At 40.1% G+C, this 25105-nt stretch overlaps 1 protein-coding gene across 3 annotated transcripts in view; it reads left to right on the top strand.

The window, feature by feature from the left end:
• Positions 1 to 15958: 15958 nt before the first annotated feature.
• Positions 15959 to 25105, top strand: part of LSAMP (limbic system associated membrane protein) — a 991063-nt gene continuing 981916 nt past the window's right edge. For all 3 annotated transcript variants that reach the window (XR_007516473.1, XM_049877041.1, XM_049877029.1), the window contains exon 1: positions 15959 to 16587. Coding sequence is in view for 2 of the 3 variants with exons in the window: in XM_049877041.1 (XP_049732998.1) it covers positions 16433 to 16587 (155 nt within the window). In the remaining variant the exon portion in view is untranslated. The remainder of the gene's footprint in view (positions 16588 to 25105) is intronic.

Below are 25105 nucleotides of genomic sequence, written 5' to 3'. Positions count from 1 at the left end.
AATAACCAAGTACTATTGCTAATAACATCACAAATAAAAAATAACATAACCAAAATTGGTAAGAGCAGGAAGAAGTTGCAAAAAATGACTTGAATTGTCACAAGCACTTTCCCTTAACAGCAAGGAGGTCATTTTTGTAGGAAGAAAAAATTATTTTATCCCATTTACTAGATGCATTGAAACAGGTACCACTCACATAGAGTGATCAGTAAGATTTTCATTGGTCATATTACAAGTTTCTCTTCACTTCCATATATATGTATATATATGTTCATGGCCCATGCTAGCTTACACTCACTCCAGCTTAACAGGGCTGGTACAATACAAATTTTCTCACCTGGGTATCCTTTTCTTTACTCTCCTTCTGAAGCAGTCTGGTCCTTATATCCAAACTAAATGCTTCATAGATCAAAGCTCTACTATCTACAGTGTAATTCTCTTGAAGCAGAAAATACCCTTCATATCAGCTCATTCCCGTTGCTTCCAAACCTCACAAAAAGCTTATAATGCCACTTACTAACCTGATTCTCTCCTAAGATCAATACTCAATAATGCTTTCTTGCCATAGAAAAAAGAGAACGCCATAGAAGAAAGAAGGCTCTTATTTTGCTACTAAAAAAATAAAAAAGCTGTGTGAAAATTTTTACTGATAAATTATTGTTAGCCATGAGTATTGGGAATACTTACCAAGTGTATCGGAACTTGTCTGTATTTGCGTGTGTGTGTATATATATTATTTATAAAATTTCACTATTATTCTTAACGTCTCTATTCCTGACCAATACCTAATGTGTTTATTGTTATATGTACCCTTTTTCTTAGGTATAATGTATTGAGTTGATGGTGTAAGTTCATTTCTCTTCTATATGAGTAAATGTTTCATGGGTCAAGACCATATAGTTTTTTTTTTTTTTTTCTTTTAAGTTTAAATCTCCTAAAATAATTTCACAGTTGTAAAACCAACGGTCTTTTTCTCTTACCAGGAAGAACCAAAAATTACTAAAGTATTCCTCCATTCAAAAATATCTTCAGGACATGTTTTACCTATGAGAGATTTACTGAATTTTACAAACTCTCCTTGTATAATACTCTTAGAGTTTGGAATTTATCAGTCACTCACAGGAAAATATACATTATTTTAATCAGCTTTTCCTTTCTGGTGAGAGAGAATGGGAATATCCGTGAAGAATGACTATAACTTTAGAGAGCAGACTATTAGGTGAATAGCCAGAGGGCTGTCTACAGAAGGGATACAGAGAGGAAAAGAGTGCACCAGGCAGTTGAAAAGTGGAGAATTCCCACTGGAACCCTTCTGTTGACACAGTGTAATTCTCTGGCACAGTTGACAGTCCTGTAAGGCCTCGCCTGTGGTGATAGAGCTTCAGGCTAAGCTGAGCCCTACTCAATTCAAACAGGTTCTTTGATATTGTGTTTTCCTTATGTAGTTATTTAACTGATGTACATTTCTTTTGTTCTCGTTTTTTTTCTTTGTTTTACTTGCTTCTTTGTAAGTTTAGCATAGCTATGGGTTGTAGCTCTAGCCTCAGAGAAATGGACATTTCAGATCTACAACCCATCCTGCCTGTGGAAATGTTTCAGCTATGCTGTAAAGAATTAACATCCTGACATTATTAGGCAGGAAGCATGGTGCAATGGAGAGAGCACTGGTTTGATAGTCTCACTATCTCAGTATTAACCTCGATGCTCCTAAGTAATTGTGTGAGTTCTGTTTCCGTGTCTCCGCTGTAAAATCGGGAAGTTGACAAAGAGTATTTTCTGAGTCTTTTCCAGCTTTAACAGTATTCAAGTCTTCTAATTATATATGATTCCTGATTTTCCTCTAATTTTGTGTGCAAGCTTAATGGCTTGGGATCTCAAAGCTTTTTTTTCTTTTTTTTGTCAAATGGAGTAATAATACTTGCACTATTTACCTTACAGAGTTGTAGTGAAAATAAAATATGAGATTTTACGTGATTATCATTGTGAGCTGCAAGGCCTCATACTTGTACATAACAGGTTATTGTTAGATATTTCTATTTCTATTATTATTCTGGTAAAAAAACAAAAAACCTCAATGTGCAACCAGCAGAGGGAGACAAGTTCAGATGATATTTTTTTTTCTTGAAATGGAATCAGTTAATTACTATGTGGATATGTGTTTTAAAGAATCAAAATGAGATCCATGTTATTGGCAAATATGTCACTCGCTCACGGGCTCTATTTACATACTCATGTTACAAAATAATGGGAAAGAGAGAAAGATGAAACACAAGGAAAAAAAATCCTGATTTCTAGGCTTCCTTTAGGACAGAACTCCAGAGCAGCCCTCTCGTGACGAATGTCAAGTCTCTGTGATGGCTTCCCGATATGTACATCTGGGCATGTGGGCTATTTGAGCACCAACTTAGGAACCAATCCAGAATTCTAAAAGTAGAATTTCCAAATCCCCTCTGAAGCTGGCTCTATTCCTCAGCTCTCCTTCCATTCTCTCATTCTGAACTTCAAGCAAACAAACTTAGAGGAGCCTTTTGCCCTTCCTGTTTCCTCAATTTCCACATTCGGTGAATTGAGGAGTTACATCAGGTCTGTGAGATTCCTATAAAAGTCCCCTTTTTCTCTTTCCCTTTCCTTGCCCTGTGGCCTACCTTTATCATTTCTTGCCTCTGCTATTTCAGAAACTTTACAACTGGTCTTCCTGACTTTGACTTTTCTCCATCTATCTTTTACTCCACTGCAAGTTATCTTCTCCAAGCACAGGTCTAAATACGTCACTTGCTTTCTCAAAGCTTTCCATGGCTCCCTATTGCATAGAAAATAATGGTTGAGCTTGTTACATGCCTGCCAAAACCCTCAGTGACTGCTACTTACAAAAATGGAGTCATTAGGTCATTTTTCCTTCTAACTTTTTCCCATCTTTACCCCACACCCTTTCCTACAACTTGCCTTTCCCACAAATGTAAACTCTCTGACAGAAGAGCTTTATTCTTCATCACTATTAAAACAAAACAGCACAAAACTGTATATTATCAATAATATTTCTCCCTTTGTCATCATTTCCTGTGCTAATTTCCTCATTCATCAACAATTTATTAGACTTCTAACTAGTTTCTCTACTCCTCTTCCTCCTCCCTTCCACTTTCCCATTGCCAAAATCATTTCCTTCAAATGTCAGTATCTCACCTCATTCCTCCAGGATCTAAAGTAGCTTTATAACTATGAGATTAATTGTGATTCTTCTTTTGAGCTGTCAGGGTTTTTTTTTTATTAGGCAGCTTCTCTACCCTGCCTGGAGACCCTCGGTAATGCAAACGGTTAATGTGTTTGACTGATAACTAACAGTTTGGAGGTTTGAGTCCACCCAGGTGTGCATTGGAAGAAAGGTCTGGCAATCTACTTCTGAAAAATCAATGATTGAAAACCCTGTGGAGTTTAGTTCTACACACATGGGGTCAGCATAGGTTGGAATCACCTCCAAGACAACTTTTTTTTTCTATGCTACCTTTCCTTTCTCCACCCCTTCGGCTAGTTGGGCAAATAGAAGCTCCAGCAGCTCCATTCCTCCCCTCAGACTTGTTCTCATGGGCATGATTTTGCATAAGGGGTTACCCTTCCTCCATCTTCCAAGGATTACTTCATGCATTGACCCATAGCAGTTGAGACTATTCTAACTCACAGTGACCCGGCAGGACAGGTTAGAACTGCCCCACAGGGGTTTGAAAGCTATAATATTTATTGAAACAGACTGCCACATCTTTCTCCTGGGGAGCGGCTGGTGGGTTCGAACTGCTCAACTTTTGATTAACAGCTGATCACTTTAACACCACGCCACCAAGGTTCTAAGGATTACCTATGATACCATTATTGTCAAGAACCCTCTTTCAGCATGGCCTTTACTGAACTCTCTTTGCATTTTGATTCTGTTCCCTAGCAAGTTAATTGCTTATTCCTTGGTTCATCTTATTCGGTGCTCACTTTACTTCTCCATCTTGTTTGACAATGTCTGCATTCCTGAGGATGAGGACTTTAACTTTTATTATTTTAAACTACCCACAGCACCAAAGAGAGGAATGGACACAAGTAATGATTCATTTTGGCACTGCTCTGTAATGGAGAGCAGGTTTGAAAGACCTGCCTTACTATTATACAATAAAAATGATGGTAAAAATAATTTTACCATCACATTTGAGAGACAGTTTTGCTGGATATATAATTCTTGGCTGGCAATTTTATTTTATTTTTTTCCTTCAAGGTTTTATATATATGTCATCCCATTGACTTCTTACCTGCATGGTTTCTGCTGAGTAGTCCAAGCTTAGTCTTACTGACTGCGCTTTGTAGGTGACTTTTTGTTTATCCCTAGCTGTTCTTACAATTCTCTTTATCTTTGGTTTTGGCAAGTTTGATTATAACATGTCTTGGTGTCTTTATTTCGGAATCTACCTTGTGTGGGGTTCAATGAGCGTCTTGGATAGATTTCTTCTCATCTTTCATAATATCAGGGAAGTTTTATGCCAACAAATGTTCAACAATTCTCTCTGTGTTTTCTGTTATCCTGTTCTGGTACTCCGATCACTCGTAGGTTATCCCTTTTGATAGGAAAAAAAAAAAAAACCCGATAGAGTCCCACATTTATTTTATCTGGTTTTTCCTCAAGTAAGTTGGTGTCAAGCGCTTTATCTTCAATCTCACTAATTCTGATTTCCATTGCCTCAATTCTGCTCCTATGACTTTCTAATGAGTTATGAAATTCTGAAATTTTGTTTTTAAACTCCTGGATTTCTGTTTGCTGTCTCTCTATGGGTTCTTGCAGCCTATTAAATTTGGCATTATGCTTTTCTCTAATCTTAAGTTCCTCTATTGCTTTGTCTGTGTGCTCCTTGGCTTGTTCTGTATTTTGCCTGATCTCCTTCCTGATCACTTATAGAGTTCTGTATATTAATCTTTTATATTCTACCTCTGGTAATTCCAGGAAGTTCTCTTCATCTGGAAGATTTCTTGATTCTTTGTTTTAGGAGGTTCCTGAAGCCATCATAGTCTGTCTCTTTATGTGATTTGATATTGACTGTTGTCTCTGAGCCATTAATAAGTTATTGTATTTATTTTATGTTTGCTTACTGTGTCCTAACTTCTTGTTTTGGTTTGTTTTGCGATGCCTAAATAAGCTGTTTGTGTGAGCCAGTTTGATTATTGGCACCTTTGAATCTCTAATGTCCTGTCACCAGGTGGTTAGATCTGTTACTAGTATGAGAGCCCAGAAATCTGTTTACTTATCTTGTATGGATTCAGCTCAGGTGTCCAGGTAGTCAGTCATCAAGTGTGTGGCTCAGGCTCTCACCTACAAGTCCTGGACAGGCAGGGGTGTTGGTGTAGACACAAGCATCTAGCTACAGTAGGGAGTCATGAACTGAGCAAGGCAGGGGACTGAGAGCTGCCTCTGAGTGTCTGGCAGGAAAGTGCGTTCCTGTTTCCTACACCTAGAGTGTAGGTGGGTAAGTTTTTCAGCTGAACTAAGGGCACCCAATGCTGTTGGCTGTAAGGACTGGGAGGCACCACTTATTCTTGGGACCCTGTCATGGGTGGCTAGGTGGTGTGGGTGGAGGCACAAGTCCTCAGGCCGCTAACATGGGTAGATGAGGAACCCACTTAATGGACAGAGTGGTGTCAGATGTCACGAATCTGCCTCTCCATCATATAGGTGATACTGTTGAAGTTAGGTTTCAGGTATATGCCTGTTGTACTGTGCTAATGAGGGCCTACCCTGTTGCAATGGACTCACACTGGTCTATGCAGGAGTGAAAGGCATTCAAAGTCCATGGACTGCTTATGCCTGTGCCTAGGCAAAGGAGCTGTGCCTACCCTGACTTCCCTGGCTTAGAGGATTCAGAAGATTATTTTCTCCTGTTTGTTAATTTGTTCCCTCTCCAAGCCCAGAAGAATGGTTCAGGGTGCTTGACGGGCCCTACTTCTGGCCCAGGGGACTTGGCAATCTTTGAAGATGGCTCAGACCCAGTGCAGAGTGGGAAGCGGGGCAGGTAAGTGGGAGAGAGGTTTCTCCCAAAGGGTTATTTTTTGACCCATGCAGTAGGTTAGATACATGTACTTATCTTTTGCCAATTGAGTGCAGCTTTTCCCTGATTCTGGTGGTGTTAGTAGACTCTCTGCCCCTTGTTTCTGCCCCGATGTGGAAAACACATCCTGAGCACCGCTGCTTGCCTCACCGTTGGTACCAGCCTATCCTGGCCTGCAGGGTACTGGTTCAGGTCTGGCAACTCCTCACTGCCTCCGAACCATCTCTCCTTCCCCCTGCTGCTCAGTACAATTCCTCAACTTTGCTTTTGATGTTCAGGGCTACTAGATTGTCATATATAATCAATTCACTTGTTTTTTTGGTCTTTATTGTAAGAGGAACCACTAGAAGCATCTGACTCCTCTGCCATCTCAGCCCTGCCCCCCTCTAGCAGGGGCTTCTAATTGCACTGCCCTTATTAGACAACATGAGGGAAGGCTTTTGGTTTTTGTTCATTACTGTTTCCCCAGAGCCTACCACAGTACACATCACATTGTATGTCTCAAAAAATACTATTTTAATGAATTGTCTGATACATGGCAAAACAACTGATGAGGCAGATTTTGTGAATACTCTCCCTCTTGTGTAGGTAATGTCCCTACATTCATTTCTAAAAGCAGAGAGGGCTCAAAGTGTGAATAACAGGCCAAAGAGAAGATAAAGATGTTTTTCAACAGGCAAACTTTTGGGGCCCTTTGAATAATATAACAACCTTACACTAGACTTACCCTGAAGCTTCATTTTGTCAGTAAACTCTTGAGAAAACATATTAGTGTTATTTACATGACTTATAGCCTCAAGATATTTAACAAGGCATCCCATTTAGATTTAGCAGGATCGTTATTGCCTGCTAAATAAATATAGATATGTAAGAATATATTTAGTAAAGCTTAGCAATTAAATAGCATATGCTCATCTTGTTATGTACTTCTTAATTATCAACAAAACGCTTTCCCATGATACTGTCATTTAATTAACATATGTCATTGAAGAAATTTAGCAACTGGAACCCAGCTAGTTCTGACTAGCTGGTATAAGATGGCTAGTTGGCATTTTGTCAGTTCTTATTTGATCAGTGATGAGTTCAAGTGAGAGAATAACAGAGTTGAACTAGTTGTTGCTATGTGCCATCAAGTCGCTTTGGACTCATAGTCACTCTGTAAGAGAGAGTAGAACTTCCTCATAGGGTTTCCAAGGCTGTAATCTTTATGGAAGCAGACTGCTACATCTTTCTCCCATGGAGTGGCTGGTGAGTTTGAACCACCTATCTTTGTTTAGCAGCCGAGCTTTAACCCATAGGGGAAAATGCTGGTATTTGGTAAATGCTGATCACTGATGATAGGACATGGTCTATGGAAGAGAGGCTTACCATCATGAGCAAGTCCAGTTAACTCAATCTTCTCTCTATTGCCATTGCTATCCCCTAGTCCAAGATTAAAAGTATTGGTTGACATTCAATCATTTTAGGAGGTAGCTTATGATCAGGAACTGATGGTATTGAAAAAAAAAAAAGTTCAACCTGCACTGAAGGCATTGGTGAAAAACAAGGCTCCAGGACTTGATGAAAAAGGACTTGATAGGATACCAAATAAGATGTTTCAACAAATGAATACAATGCTGTCAAGAAATTTGGAAGCCAGAGGACTGGAAGAGCTCCGTATTTGTGCCCCTTCCAAAGAAAGGTGATCCAACAGAATGTAGAAACTATGCAACAACATCATTAATATTACATGCATATAAAATTTTGCTGAAAATAACTAAAAAATGGTTTCAGTAGTATATTAACAGGAAATTACCAAAAATTCAAGCTGAATTCAGAAGAGGATGTGGAACAAGGGATATCATTGCTGATGTCAGATGGATCTTGGCTGAAAGTAGAGAATACGAGTGTTAAATGTGTTTTATCGACTATGGAAAGGCATTCAAGCATGTGGATGATAACAAATTATGGATAACATTATGAGAAATGGGAATTCCAGAACACTTTATTGTGCTTGTGAGGAACCTGAACATTGATCAAGAAGCAGTCGTTTGAACAGAACAAGAAGACACTGTGTGGTTTAAGTCAGGAAAGCTGTGCATCAGGGTTGTATCCTTTCACCATACTTATTCAGTCTGTATGCTGAGCAAATAATCTGATAAGCCAGACTGTATGAAGAAGAACAGGGCATCAGGATTGGAGGAATATTCATTAGCAACCTGCAATATGCACATGACAACTTTACTTACTGAAAGTGAAGAGGACTTGAAGCACTTACTGATGGAGATCAAAGAATATAGCCTTCAATACAGATTGCACCTCAACATAAAGAAAACAAAGATCCTCCCAACTGGACCAGTAAGCAACATCATGATAAATGGAGAAAATATTGAAGCTGTCAAGGATTTCATTTATTTGGGTCCGCAATCAACACCCATGGAAGCAGGAGTCAAGAAATCAAATGACGCATTGCATTGTGCAAATCTGCTGTAAAAGACTTCTTTCAAGCGTTAGAAAGCAAAGATGTCACTTTAAGGACTAAGGTTCACCTGACCCAAGCCATGGTGTTTTCAATTGCCTCATATACACGTGAAAGCTGTGCAATGAAGAAGGAAGACCGAAGAAGAATCAATGCCTTTGAATTATGGTGTTGGCAGAGAATATTGAATATATCATGGACTGCCAGAAGTTGTACATAGATTGCTATGAGTCGGAACTGACCCGACAGCACCTAACAAGCCAGAAGAATAAACAAGAAATACAGCCAGAGTGTTCCTTGGAAGCTGGTATGGCGTGACTTCATCTCATATACTTTGGACATGTTATCAGGAGGGACCAGTCCCTGGAGAAAGACATCATGCGTGGTAAAGCAGAGAGTCAGCAAAAAGAGGGGAAGACCCTAAATAATATTGATTGACACAGTGGCTGGAACAATGGGCTCAAACATAGCAACCATTGTGAGGATGGCTGAGGACTGGAAAGTGTTTTGTTCTCTTGTACGTACTGTCACTGTAAGTCAGAACTGACTTGAAGGCACCTAACAACAACAATCTAAGCCAGTTGTCACTGGATAGCTAAAGCATCCTATTTGTCTCCTTTCTCCCACTATTGCCCTCCTATAATCCGTTTTCCGTAATGTATCCAGAGAAATCTTTCTAAAATGTCAATCTTTGCTAAAATCTTTCATTGACCATTCAAGTCACTAGAATAAAATCCAGATTCCTTACCTTGGAACCTCTTCATCATGACCCTTCCTCCATTTCCAACTACCCTTGCCTCCAACATACACACACAAAGTACACTCCAGGTTTATTTTCCTTTTTTTGTTCCTAGTACACATCTCTGAGCCTTGGTGGCACAGCGGTGAGAGCTTGTCTGATAAAGGAAAAGGTCGGCAGTTCAAATCTACTAGACTTTCCTTGGAGACACTCTGGGGCAGCTGTACTCTGTCCTGTGGGTCGCTATGAGTAGGACTCAACTCGATGGCAACGGGTTTTTGGTTTTGGTGCATGGCTCAGGGCCTTTGCAAGTGTTTCCTCTTCAAAGAAGTTTGACTTGACCACTCTTCTTTATGTTCCCTCCTCACACCTCCAGATCATTCATTCTGCATCATACATTTTTCTCCATAGTATTTACTTTCTCATATAATCTTAATATGTATTTGCTTATTTAGTGTGTATTTCTGGATCTAGAATGTAAGTCCCATGAGAGTAGAATTGTGGTCCGTCTTGATTCATTACTATATCACTAAAAGCATATTGAGTGATTGAATAATCATAAACCTACTGGGCATGCCAGAATATGAAATTTCACACCTGCCTCCACTCTTCCTCACTTCTCCTTGCCCTATATTCTGATTCTAGATATCCAAGTCATGATGTCAACCACAAGTAGAGGACAGAATTCCCTGATTACCTCTAGGTCACTATGAGTTGGAATTGACTTGACAGCAATGGGTTTGGTTTTTTTGGTTATACTGAAAATGAAGCCCTGGTGGCATAGCATTTAAGAGCTCGGCTGCTAATCAAAATATCGGCAGTTCAAATTCACCAGCCACTCCTTGTAAATCCTATGGGGTGATTCTACTCTGTCCTATAAGCTCACTATGAGTATGAATCGACATGATAGCAACAGGTTTGGGTTTAAAACTTTTTTTGTACTGAAAATGCTGCTACTGTCATCTTTCCAGGTGTAGCAACGGTCTTCCCATATGGGAGGGACAGATTAAAAAGAACAGCAGAAATGCAGATGGTGCATTACTTGGCCATTGCCCACTCCATGTACATGATGGTAGAATGGACAGCCTGGAGCTAGTGAGTGCATACATGTGAAATAATAAAGTGTGTGTATGAGAGTAAGTTTGCTGGCGTGCAAATGTATCATGGAGTGTAAGTACCTTTATGCTTTCGGGTAATTAGTAGTAGAAGCAAAGAGTGAGGACCCAAGTAGCAGCTCAAGAATCAGAACAATCTGCAAAAACTGAGACAGATCGAAGTATTGATGCTCATCAAAGTAGAATGAGTGGAGCAATGGACACTTAGTTTGAAGCAGAAGGCTGATAGGCTGATGTGATAGCAGCAAACCACAAAGACGTGCGAGAATAGCAAACTATGAAAGAGTGGTTTTAATTGTGTGGATTTGTATTGGGTATTTTACATTACTTTGGGTTCTATAGCTAGGATTTAGACAATATTTAACTGACTTGAAGCGGATTGATTTTGTTACGCAGTAAGACACATGTGAATGAAGTTACTGTATTTGAAGGGGCCAGATAATGAACTCACACAAGATAGTGTCATGTCTATGGGCTTAAATTGGGATACTTTAGTATTATCCAATTATTATGAAATCATTGAGAATGTCAGAACAGGAATCCAAAGGAGAAGTGTTAACAATTCTGCGTTCACAGTTCATATAGAAATGCTAATTCTACTTATGAAAATAAAGTCTAGGCATGGTGTTCTTATGATTAAGACCTTACAACTGGAGAAATGTGGAGTAGTATATTAATAATATTATGGATCTGTTTAGCATAAAATGCAAACAGTGTAGCTGAGTTAGTTGTACATTTCAGGCTGCATCTGGGTTTCATGTGAGTCTATTTCCTTACAAAGCTAAACAGAGGAATAAACCATGCTTCTTAGGATACTCAGACATTAGCCAGTTTTTGTTTTTCCTGTAGCATTTTTCTCTGGAGAGTTCCAGATTTTCAAAAGCCTCTTTTAGAAAGGCAGTTATTTTAAGATAGTAGTCAAGATTATCTTACCTGATTGATGATGGCTGTTTCACATGGCTAACAGCCATACTTGCCTCACAAATATCCCAAGAGTATGTTCATTTTTTGCCAGTCCTCTTGAAAGAATGTACATAGCGGTTTATAGAAAAATAACTTGTATACATTTCTTTAACTCATTTATTTGTTTCCTCCTCTATCTTTCTTAAGAAAAGCAAGCAAAGGAGTTACTATTGGGGTAGATTTAGGGAGTGACCATCAGCATGAAATAAGTTATCCAAGATACATGGGCTGTTGAATTTATTAGAAAGTGAGAGATAATGGGGAAGAGACAACTGGAAGGAGTCCCTGAGAGAGTAAAAGGGGAAAAGACTCTGAGAAGGTAATGTTGAGGCAGAAGTGCATAGTGCACCCACAAACACATTTAGTATTTCATAAATAGTGATTGATAAACCACGTGATTGGCTTGGTCACTCAGTGATTCCTTCATTCTTATATTTCTCAATTAGAGAATGTCCCTCTGGGCCAAGGGTTGGGTTAGAGTTGTACTTGAAGTGCGACCTGAATAAAAGCGATATTAAATAATTAACTTACGTAAAAAAGAAATCATGATTTTGAAGTTATTCTGAATCCAGTCTGAATTATTGAACAGTCCAAATTGAGCATTTTTAATGTAGTCTTTTGTTATTGTATTTTACTTTCATTGAACAGTCAATTTAACAAAAGGTACCAAGAAATGGACTTCATTTAATGAAGGTATTAAAAGACTTTAATCTCATTATATATATATTTTTTCTATATGAATGTATGCTTATCATTTTATCCTCTCAGGTAGGTTAGGCATTTCTTGATTATAATCCTGATTAACTTAATATGCCCTTTTCTCAGGGATTCTCGAGACAAAATCTAGATTTCATTGATTTACCACAAATAACCTATTCCTACTACTTTGATGTGAATCATTGTGTACCTCAGTATGTTAAACCTTATGCTTTCTTCTAGCAGTATCAGACAAGGCCCACTAGTAGCATGAGATGCTTAGCATAGGCATTAGTTAAGAACCATGTATGTAAAAACATCTGCAAAGAAAGCTGGAAGCAACCAAGGTGTCCATCAACGGATGAATGGTTAAATAAATTGTGGTATATTCACACAATGGAATACTATGCATCGATAAAGAACAGTGACGAATCTGTGAAACATTTCATAACATGGAGGAACCTGGAATGCATTATGCTGAGCGAAATTAGTCAGAGACAAAAGGACAAATATTGTATAAGACCACTATTATAAGATCTTGAGAAATAGTATAAACTGAGAAGAACACATACTTTTGTGGTTATGGAGGGGGGAGGGAGGGTGGGAGAGGGTTTTTTACTGATTAGTTAGTAGATAAGAACTGCTTTAGGGGAAGGGAAGGACAATACCCAATACATGGAAGGTCAGCTCAACTGGACTGGACCAAAAGCAAAGAAGTTTCCGGGATAAAATGAATGCTTCAAAGGTCAGCGGAGCAAGGGTGGGGGTTTGGGGACCATGGTTTGAGGGGACTTCTAAGTCAATTGGCATAATAAAATCTATTATGAAAACATTCTGCATCCCACTTTGAAATGTGGCTTCTGGGGTCTTAAATGCTAACAAGCGGCCATCTAAGATGCATCAATTTGTCTCAACCCACCTGGATCAAAGGAGAATGAAGAACACCAAGGTCACACGATAACTAAGAGCCCAAGAGACAGAAAGGGCCACATGAACCAGAGACCTACATCATCCTGAGACCAGAAGAACTAGATGGTGCCCAGCCACAACCGATGACTGCCCTGACAGGGAGCACAACAGAGAACCCCTGAGGGAGCAGGAGATCAGTGGGATGCAGACCTCAAATTCTCACAAAAAGACCATACTTAATGGTCTGACTGAGACTAGAGGAATCCCGGCGGTCATGGTCCCCAAACCTTCTGTTGGCCTGAAGACAACTCATCAGATATGAAAAGGACTGGACAGTGGGTAGGAGAGAGATGCTGATGAAGAGTGAGCTATTTGTATCAGGTGTATACTTGAGACTGTGTTGGCATCTCCTGTCTGGAGGGGGGATGGGAGGATAGAGGGAATTGGAAGCTGGCAAAATTGTCACGAGAGACTGGAAGGGCTGACTCATTAGGGGGAGAGCAAGTGGGAGTACGGAGTAAGGTGTATATAAACTTATATGTGACAGTTTGACTTGATTTGTAAACGTTCACTTGAAGCTCAATAAAAGTTAATTAAAAAAAAAAAATCTGCAAAGAATGTGCTGCCAGCCCACCCCACTTTCTCCTTGCCCTGGAAAAACTTTTTCCTTTTTTCATGCAAAATCTAAGCCACTGATAATACCCATACTCACAAGAGTATACTCTTGATATGTCCTACCCTTTCTCATCAGAGTATTTTGGGTCCCATTCAGGGTCATATCACTCATCTAGTACAATTATTGGAAATAGATAATTCCAGTAACCCCAGTTCCCTATGTCTTTTTTGTTTTTCTTCCTCCTAACATTGGGGCAACCCCGCCCACCCACCTAAGGTGTTATGGCTAAACTTTTGTCTAAGCCAACCCTTCACATGCCTTAAAACTCAGAAGAAACCTTGCAGGGATGGTCAAGCCTGGAAGGAGAGAGGGAAGTGCTCTTTTAACTGCAGTCTTGGCAAAGAGATACTAATTTTTGACTCTTCCTTTGGCAGTTGAAGCTCATTTTCCTACTGATACTGGGGACCAAAGGATTATGGGTTTTACAGTTCAACTAACCACCCGGCATTACCAATTTTTTCTGCATCAAAACAGGATTCAAGTTTTAAATAATTTACAGTTACAAACTAGAGGTGGAACGTCATTGACTAATTAGCTGGGGACTATTTTTTTTTTTTTATTTATAAGCCCTGACATGAGATAACTCGATTTATATAAAGTTAATGCACAGCACAAACAAAATTATTTGAACTCTAACAACCTTGAATTTTCAACAATTCAGGTTCCAGTCCTTCAAAATCTTTTCTTAAAAAAACAGTTTTCCTTCCTTTCCTCACAAAATCTCAATGAGTTTGTCTACCATTAAACCAATACAATGCAGCAGGGAAATTCTTTGAATATTCAGGAGGGATAAGGCGTGTGTTAACATAGTAAGTGCCTTCTTAGGTACTCTGTGGGCCTTAGGAAAGATTTCTAAACATACTCTTTTTTTTTTTTTTGCAATTGCCTTTGGCTAACCGTTTGTGTAAATAAAGGGAACAGTGATGATAAGTGTGTGTATTTATCTCTATGTCTAGGGAATATTTTGGGAAAGATGTACATGAAGGTGGAAATTCTTTTTGTCTCCAGTTAAGAGAAGAACTGGGTTGCCCCAAGACAGGGATTAAAATGAAAACTACAATTCACTCTATAGCATTTTGTACCATTTCATTTTCGTACCATGTGAATGCCTTAAATATACAAATAAATTTTTTTATTCAATAAAACTTAAAAAATAGTTAAAAAAAAAAAAAAAGTCCTTGGATAGCCAAGGCCCATTTTCCCTCCCCAGAGTCAGTACTGAGGGAGATGTCTAACAGTTTTGACTCCTGTGGAATGACAGTGTAGGTGGCCCTCTTCACTTGCTTGGGTCTTGGAGAAGAGGCAAATGACAGTTACCTTGATTGCCACAAGCTGGGAGCCGTATGCAGCCTTAGTGTCACCCTATAAATGACACTCTTTCTGATATACAGGTTGCCTTCCTTGCATATGAACGTTTTGAGAAGTGCCAGTAGAAACTTGGGTAGCAACAGCAATGTGCTCTGTAAACAACAATCATTAACATCATTACTCACATATGGGACCGAGTGAGTGTTTCCTGGAGAGTGAGGTTGATGTAGGGATCAGGGATCAGCTGGTGAGGCTGGTGCTTGGAAAAAACAAGCCAAGCATTCACATCCTGGACCACTCAATAACAGCATTGTCTCCAATCCATCTTTCATAAAGAGTTCCAGAAGGGGGAGGGGATGAAGGAAGGAGAGAAAATAAACCTTTTAAGGCTGTAAAAGAAAATGCAGGAGAGAGGAAAGAAGGAACAAGATGTGAGTATGAAAAGCCAATTGCCAGGAATGTTTAGTCTTGAAATCAACTTTGGCTTTTCATCTTGGACTTCACTGCCAAGTTTTCCTTCTGTTTTATATTCCTCAACCCATCTTTCGGTGCCCTCCTCTGCTTCCCAGCCTTCTCTATTTCCCTGCTTCCATTTGTCAAGACTTGCATCCTTCTCTCCTTTTCGGTCTTCCACCCCCTTTTCCTTCCTTCCTCACTCTTCCTACTCCTTTCCTGCACTCTTTCTTCTGTGCTTTTATAGCAGGCATCCCTCTCCTTCTCCCCTCTCTCTTTAACAGTACGTCTCAGCTCCATTCCCTCTTCTTAAGGAAATCAGCCAGGCCTCAGAAGGATCTGTTGTCCTGACAACCTAAAGGCGCATCAGCCTTTCATTGAGGCTGGCTACTGCTGAAGGGGGCAGTTGTGCGAAGCCAGGGGCCACTCGGAGGGGAGGGAGAAGGGGATGACGTGAAGGGGCTGTTGAAAAACAGTGGGGGGAGGGAGGTGCTGAGCCAAGAGAGGGAGGGACTGAAGAGAGAAACAGGAAAGGGAGGAGGGGCAGAGAGACTCCGGGCTGCTGCTGCTGCGGCTGCTGCTCTGTGACCGTTGCTTTACGCTCACTGGCAGCTTGGTGCCGGCTCCCTCGCCCGCCCGGGAAAGTGGGTTACAGCGGGAAGGAGCTCAGCACAGACTCTGGGCATCCTCTTACTGGCAAGGGAGCATACAGCCACAGACAGCCCAGAGAAGAACATCTTCCCTTTTGCAGCCTTGTCTTCTTTCCTAGGGGGGTTTATATTTGTACTCTGTTTTTAAATTGCGTTCCTTAGACTTTCTTTCGCCCTGCTTGGCTTTTCTGAGGGCTTTGTGAAGTCTTTAACGTGAAAGACACTGAGCTGGGGCAAGAGAGAGGCAAAGTGGGAAGGCTCACAAACTGGAAAAGCCCGTTTTGCCTTTGGGCGGATGAAAGCCCCCCGTTTGTAAAGCCCTCTCCACGGCGAGCAGCACGCGCGCACACCCCTCCGGAGTCCACCCGCCTGCGGAGCGCGACTCGGCGTGGCCACCATGGTCGCCAGAGTTCAGCCTGATCGCAAACAGTTGCCGCTGGTCCTACTGAGGTTGCTCTGCCTTCTTCCCACAGGACTGCCTGTTCGCAGCGTGGATTTTAACCGAGGCACGGACAACATCACCGTGAGGCAGGGGGACACCGCCATCCTCAGGTAGGGCTTTCGGGCAACTTTTCCGCGTGTGTGTGTATGAGGTGTGTGTGTGTGTGTGTGTGTGTGTGTGTGCGCTACTGACTGGCGAACGTATCAGCCAACAAAATCCAAGGGAATTGAATTGTGTTCCCTGTCAAGGATCAGTTGTGCTGGTTAAATGTGCTTTGGTGCATGGCATCTTGTTTCTATCGCCGTGCCAGCCTAACTTCATCTAGGGTGTTAGTGACATTTGGGCTGTATTCTTGCACTTTGAAGTTTGTTGGGCTTCCTTAAATTGGAAAGAAGAGTTGTTGGATCATGGCTCCGGGAGACCGGTGCACCGTACTGCATTCTCCCAGCTCCTTTCCTGGTACAAGTGTGTGTTTGTGAGTGTGTGTGTGTGTGTGTGTGCGCGCGCGCCCTAGCAGTAGTTCAGACAGAAGACTTCCACTGAAGATCTTCTTAATTGACATGGAGGGCAATAATACATCAGTCTTAGAACTTTGGTTGGTTACTGAGTCTTTACTGGAATGTGGATAGAAATCAACACAAGAAAGAAGAGAAACAAATAAACAAAGGAACTTGCCAAATTGCTGATACTTAAGGAGTATTAAGCACCGTGGTTGGGAAAGAATTAACCTGGCATAAAATGGATGTTTCTAATTGATTATTGACCTCAAAATCTTTGTTAGCTCTGCCAAACTCTGAAATATAATTTGGAACTGAAATTTGGAAAGGGAGAGTCCCAAGTCCTTGGAAGTTTGACCCCTATAAGGGACAGTGACCCAGAGAGGCTAGAGTGGAACCAAGTCAAAATACTATTGCTAAAAACCTCTAAGCTGTTTTTTCCCGTGGTTTTTAGTCTCTCTTCTCCCTCTCCACACACTACAGACATCCTTCATCGTTCTCTCTGGCTTTCCTTGAATTTCTGTCAGATACTGGGGGGAAAAAATAAGGAAAAGAGAAAGAAAACACTGTCCTTGGAGATCTTTTAAAATCTCATTTCATCCAAATTAAATGGCCTGGTGTCAGTCTGTCTATCTAGCTAATATCGCTCCTTGTGGCAATAAAGAACAGTATCCGATAGAAACTAAACCTCTAATCTGTGTGCGAGGAGCTGATAGTGCATGAACCCTGGGGGCATCAGGGAGCAGTTTTGTAGCAGAGCTGCCGACAGCAGCAAAGTTTTCTTCCTTTTTCTCAGAAATAAATTTGGTTGGCTGTCACAGAGTCCTGCTTTGGGATCTCTAGCCTTGTTAAGGAGGAAAGTGTTTGTGTGTGTCCCCAAATTGTAAGAAGTAAGGAAACCCTGACGTGTAAGTACTCCTTCCTTCGTTTTCTGGGCATTGGATGATTATGAATCATGAAGACCCAACCATTCACAGCAGGTTTTTCCCTTCCAGCTCTCCAGCCTTGTAAGCCTGCATGCGTGGTTTATCCACACGGAGTAGTAAGATTTGTCGGGTGATTTATCTGTTTGCAAAGGGATTTGGACATGACACAGAAAATGTTTTGCAAACACCCAAGGATGCTATCTCAGCTGCTAACATTCATGGTCCCTAAAATCATAAAGTGCTCTATATAAATCTATGCTGTCCACAGAAGTTTATTTTTATTTTATTTTTTTTACTAATTATAAGATAGAATATTGGAAAAGTGAATAACCTGGATCTTTAGTTTGTTTTCTTTTATGCCCGTGAACTTTGTAAGTTATTTCTAAGTCATATCACTTCTGTCTTATGCTACAGTTATCATAAAGTTAGATAAGCATCTAAATGTTAGTTCAGAAGATAAATATTCTTATATTTTCATATAGTATATACATAAAAGTCTATGACTATGAGAGGGACTCCCACTACATACGTATCTGCATATGCTCTTATATGTGCTTCTATGTGTCTATGGCTCAAAAGAAATGGAGGTTTTAGAGCGTTGCCCCTTCGTAGAGCATTACAGTGTGGAAATGGGGATAGTGAGAAAAGTGTCTAAATATAGAACCAGTTATTCCCTGGGAAAGAAAAGACAGATAAACAGAGCATGCAAAGAAGTCACCTGTGAGACTCCAGTGCTCTGCAGATTGCTTTGCCAGACCTCACCTAACATGCCCCCTTTTCATTTCCTTTGCCTTGGCCGAGGCTTTATTTCTGGGTTGGTGGAGTTCTATCAGAAGTAACTGTGGAGAGAGTTCTCTTTGTTTTCTTAGCTGACCTTCTTTTCAGTCTCTTTAAATGAATCCAATAAGCTTTGTGGGTCAGTTTCCTGGTGAAGAATGGTGTTCTTGCTTTCTGTTCACAAGCCCAGCCTGGGAAAGGCTTGCTTCCACTTTATTTGTGGGGAGAGGAAGGAGACTTTGATTCCTTGGAAGCTACAGTAGGTGCTCGGCACTGAGAAAGTGAAAATGGCAAGTGGCAAAAATCCTTTCTCAATGAGCCTGTGGCCTTGAATAATCCAAAATGGCAACAGGAGACAAGGGAGATTTGTCATTCTGGTGGTCCAGTGACAAGAGTTTGGCTGACCATCCCCAAAACATTTACCTTCACTGCTTTGCTTCTATCAAACAAGTTTGGGAATTAATGCTTAGTTTTGTCTAATTCTGATCTTTGGTGTAAATGCGAACCTTGATAAGATAGCATATGTTAGTCTTGGGGACTGGCTCTAGAATTTCCATTTTTTGGGAAAAAAAAAGACTATAGAATGACGGTGACAAAATTGGAGAAAAAGAGATATTCTGATTTATACATACCTAGTCTGGTTGTTTCTCAGAGAAGATTCTGGATCTTTATTAGGAATTTTATAAAGAGCTACAGGAACCTGCCACCACAACTTCCATGCCGAGGACAAAGTATCAAAGTATTGCCCACACTCCAGCAGCTGCAGTAGGAGTACCTGAGGCTCCTTTCTGTACCTACTGGAACAGAGTCTGCATTTTAACAAGGTCCCCAGGTGATTTATGTGCACATCAGTGTGGGTGGGATACACCAGACCTTAGGACTTTATGTGTGGTGGCGCCTCAGGGGTTTTTCTGAACAGAACCCACCTTCATCACTGCTACTGCCCACAAGCACAGGAGTTCTGCTACTCCACAGTGGTTCTTCAGACTCTTTACCTCACACGCATGCTCCGTAGGGATTCACTGCCTGGTTACTTGGGGGGTTTACACCATGCAGCTGTCTTGATAAGTCAAGGGGAAAGTGAAAATAGGTAGTGTTCTAACTCAACCGTTACAATTTTATTTTTAACAACTCCACTGACCATATTTTTAATATTAGCAGCATAAGGATAGAATATAGTTATCCCAATAGAAATACTTGATAGAAATACTTGATCCCAATGAGCCATGCTAGCTGTATAATACAATGAAATGTATCTTTTTATAATATATGACTTCTGTATACATGCATATCTAGACATATACCAAAGTATGTATATGATTAAAATGCAAGGACTTCATACTAATGTGATTTTAAATATTCTAAATTCAAGGTATTAATTTTTTTTCATTTCACAATTCTGACCCTCTGTGATGTTTGCAGGATATTATAATACTTCTTACGATGACGTTTTTTCCATTTAGAAGTGGATATATCTAATAAATTTTAGGTACAAGGAAGCAAAGTATCTTGGAAAATATACTTTAGGAGTATGTAAATTTTTAGGTTTTTTTTTTTTTCAAAATTCTACATCTTTAGTTCCCTATATGTTTCTTAAAATAATGGAGAGAAAAGAAGAAACAATAAAAACATAGATATGATTATTTGACAGTAAAATGTGAAGGTTCTGTGCAAATATCAAGGGAAAATATTTTATGTTCTGTAAGGTATCTGGAACGCCTACAATGTGTGAAAATGGATCAAAACTCCTGACACGATGTGTGATTTTCCGTCACTTATCATTCACTATTTGAAAATAAACTTCATGTGGGCATGGGACTACAAGGTTAGTTTGTGAAGATTACGAAGTTTTTTGTTTTATTTTGTTTTTCTGTAGCTAAATCACTAAAGGTAATAAAAATTTATTGGTTGTCACTGATACTGTCCTTGTTGTTGTTAGATGCGGTTGAGTTGGTTCTGACTTTTATGACCCTCTGTACAATAGAACGAAACCCTGCCTGGTCCTGCGCCGTCCTCACAAGTGTTGCTGTGTTTGAGCCCATTGTTGTAGCCAGTCTGTCAATCCATCTCTTTGAGGGTCTTCCTTTTTTTCACTGATCCTCTAATTTAGCAAGCATGATGTCTGTCTTAGTCATCTAGTGCTGCTATAACAGAAATCACAAGTGGATGGCTTTAACAATGAGAAATTTATTTTCTTACAGTCTAGTAGGCTATAAGTCCAAATTCAGGGCGTCAGCTCCAGGGGTAGGCTTTCTCTCTCTGTCGGCTCTGGAGGAAGGTCCTTGTCATCCGTCTTCCCTTGGTCTGGGAGCATCTCAGCGCAGGAACCTCAGGTCCAAGGGATGTGCTCTGCTCCCAGCACTGCTTTCTTGGTGGTATGAAGTCCTCAACTCTCTGTTTGCTTCCCTTTCCTTTTATCTCTTGAGAGATAAAAGGTGGTGCAGGCCGCACCCCAGGGAAACTCCCTTTACATTGGATCGGGGATGTGACCTGGGTAAGGGTGGTGTCACAATCCCACCCTAATCCTTTTTCACATAAAATTACAACCGCAAAATGGAGAACAACCACAGAATGCTGGAAATCATGGCCCAGCCAAATTGATACACACATTTTTGGGGGGACATAATTCAATCCATGACAATGTCCTTCCCCCAGGATGGTCCCTCTTGATAACATGTCCAAAGTATGTAAGAGGAAGTCTCGCCATCCTCCCTTCTAAAGAGCATATTGGTGGTACTTTTTCCAAAACAGATTTGTTTGTTCTACAGGCAGTCCCTGGTGTATTCGATACTCTTTGCCAACACCACAATTCAAAGGTGTCAGTTCTTCTTCAGTCTTCCTTATTCATTGCCCAGCTTTCGCTTGCATATGAGGTGATTGAAGATACCATGGCTTGGGTCGGGCACACCTGGGGCCTCAAAGAGACATCTTTGCTTTTTAACACTTTGAAGAGGTCTTTAGAAGCAGATTTGCCCAATGTAATATGTCCTTTGATTTCTTGACTGCTGCTTCTGTGGGCACTGATTGCGGATCTAAGTAAAATGAAATGCTTGACAACTTCAATATTTTCTCCATTTTTCATTTTGTTACTTATTTGTCCAATCGTGAGGACTTTTGTTTTCTTTAGATTGAGGTGTAATGCATACTGAAGGCTGTGGTCTTGGTCTTCGTCAGTACTTTCCTTAAGGATCACAAATGTTATAGGAGGGTTTATTAGACATAATGACTTTATCTTCAAATGAATATAATTAGCTTCTTGTCCATTTTCCATAAAATAACTTTATCAGATACATTCGGTTAATGATGGCATATAGTATGATATATTTTATCTAGGGATATAAAATATTGTGTACTGTTTATTAAAGAAGGCTTATGCACTTTAAAATTAAATCACGTATGGCTTTACTAACAAGGCAGGCAAATTGTGATTAATTTTGTATTTCTATAAGTATGAAACATATGCATACATGCACACACACACACACACACACGACACATAGGTCATTTGACTCTGAATGAATTATTTGTACAATTGTGGAGTGAACAACCAAAAGAGAATGACTCATCTACTAAGTCAGTTGGTGAGAGTTAAGCAACATTTGTGTTTCTCAAAATTGAATTCAAATAATAGCAAATTCAGGCAAAAAAAAAAAAAGTTTAGTGCTTTTTGCTATGGTCTTTGAGGTCCCCAGGTCCAAATGACTGTGACCCACCTGATAGGAGCTGCCTGCCTGTGCACTGTTCCCTCTCCTTACCACCACCCAAGCCAGAGAGATCCCACACTTTCAGGACATTACTATGGACTACAGCTATTTGAAACCCTGGTGGCGTAGTGGTTAAGTGCTACGGCTGCTAACCAAAGGGTTGGCAGTTCAAATCCGCCAGGCACTCCTTGGAAATTCTATGGGGCAGTTGTACTCTGTCCTACAGGGTCGCTAGGAGTCGGAATCGACTCAACGGCACAGGGTTTTTTTTTTTTTTTTTTTAACAGCTATTTGACCTGTTCTTCTCTGAACCTTTTGCCTTTACTTTGTTAAGTTTCAGAAGACTTGGGCTCTAATTTTGGTTCTTTCCTTACATGCTATGTGATTTTGAGCAAATCTCTTGAATTTTATGAAATGATAAAACTAGATACTTCACAAGGTTATTTTAAGAAGCTCACAAAAGGTGAAGTAGTAAAGATTTTCAACCTCTTAATGTGCTGTGGCTGCTAACCAAAGGGTCAGCAGTTCGAATCCACCAGGCGCTCCTTGGATACTCTATGGGGCAGCTCTACTCTGTCCTGTAGGGTCGCTATGAGTCGGAATCGACTCGATGGCACTGGGTTTTAATGTGCTATACAAGAGCTTCTCCAACCATGGGCAGCCTGTTGTTTTGACTTTAGGGAACTTTTTAAGACTGGTGTTTCTCCAACTTAGTTATTAGAATTACCTGGAGTGGGTGGTGGTGGGAGGGGGCTTGATAAAAACACAGATTGCTTGGCCCCACATTTAGAGTTTCTGATTCACAGGTCCTGGGTAAAAAAAAAAAAAAGTAGGGTACGAGAATTTGCATTTCTAATAAGTTCCCAGGTGATGCTGATGCTGCAGGTTGGGGCCAGACTTTGAGAGCCACTGACCCTTGCTACTAAAAGTGTGGTCTGAAAATGAGAATTTTCATTATCAACTATTTAGTACCATATTTTTTTTTTTTAAATGCAAGATCTCAGGCTCTATCCAAGACTTACCAAATCAGAATATGCATTTTAATAAGATCCCCAGGTGATTCATAAAGACATTAAGGTTGAAGAGGCCCTGCTTCCACAACCATGGTTGTATATTAGCATCATCTGAGAGCTTTTAAAAAATACTGAAGCCACATATCCCCAATCCTCAGTGATTCGGATATAATTAGTATGTGATAGCGTCTGGGAACAGGTAATTTTAAACACAGCACTCATATGTACATACAGTTAAGAACTACTGTTTTGGTGGGTGAGGAATCTCACAATTTTTTTAGGCAACACTAGTAGTAGAAGGTATACAGTAAAAAAATTAGAGTCATGTTTGGATTTGGAAATACGTCAACAGCCAAAGATGTACAAATTCAATTGGGAGAAAGGAAAGAGACAATCATAGATCCATTTGTTCACCTGATGATTTCATCACCATGATGGCATGGAAAATGGGGTGATTTTATTTTAATACTGATCCAATTTACGTACTACCTATTAGAATGAGGTGGCACAGTGCTTAAAAGCTGGGCTGCTAACCCAAAGATCCGCAATTCGAATCCACCAGCCACTCCTCAGGAACCATATAGGCCAGCCCTACTCTGCCCTACAGGGTCACTATGAGTAAGAATCTACTAGGTGGCAAAGGGTTTTAACAAGTTATTAAAATGACACTGAAGCTTTTTTAATCATTCAGATTAGGCAAGCCACAAGAGAGTTCTTTCTTTTTTTTTATCATTACCTCCGTGACAGAAAAGTGAAAGTGTTTAGGCAAGGACAATGTCATGATTGTTAAATTATTTAAAGAGGTTTAATTCTGTTTACTTACATCGCCATATTAAAAAAAAATGTGATTTGCAAAGTAATAGCTATATGTTTGTAGAATTAATCTCCATTTCTCTTCGTGATCAGTCTCTAGTTGAAACTTACAAACAAGTTTTTGTGTCACAGGTAACGCCTTCCCGCCAAGAATATAGTATATTCCGATTTCTCAACTACTAGTCGAAGAAGACCAACATCTAAATAACTTGCAAAATTCTAATTTATTAAATCGGGATAACTGACAACTACCTATCCTTATTGCACAAGCTATTGTTATATAATCAAATGAGATAATATATATCAAAGGGTTTTGTAAACTATAAAATGGTATGTAAATACAAACAATTAATAAGATTGTCCCCCAGGTATCTGTCAGTTTGTCGTACTGTTGGGGCTTGTGTGTTTTTGTGATGCTGGAAGCTGTGCGACCGGTATTCAAATACCAACAGGGTCACCCATGGTGGACAGGTTTCAGCTGAGCTTTCGGACTAAGACAGACTAGGAAGAAGGACTTGGTCTACTTCTGAAAAGCATTAGCCAGTGAAAACCTTCTGAATAGGAGCGGAACGTTGTATGACATAGTGCCGGAAGATCGGAAGGCACTGACATAGCGACTGCAACAATGGGCTCGAGCAAAACAATTGTAAGGATGGCACCAGACCGGGCAGCGTTTCCTTCTGTTGTACCTAGGGTCACTGTGCGTCAGAGCCGACTTGATCAGCACCTGACAACAAACAACAATAAGATTATTGCTGTTATATGCACAGAAGGGAATAAATAACTTTAAGGAAATTAGAAAATTTAATAAAATGAGCTTTTTAATCTTTTTTTTTATTTTAATTGTGCTTTAAGTGAAAGTTTACAGTTCAAATTAGTTTCTCATACCAAAATTTAT

This window comes from Elephas maximus, chromosome 1, assembly GCF_024166365.1.
Source record: "Elephas maximus indicus isolate mEleMax1 chromosome 1, mEleMax1 primary haplotype, whole genome shotgun sequence".
NCBI classification, from domain to species: Eukaryota; Metazoa; Chordata; class Mammalia; order Proboscidea; family Elephantidae; genus Elephas; species Elephas maximus.
Note: the sequence above shows the minus strand (reverse complement) of the source record. Positions and strands in the feature narration are given on the sequence as shown.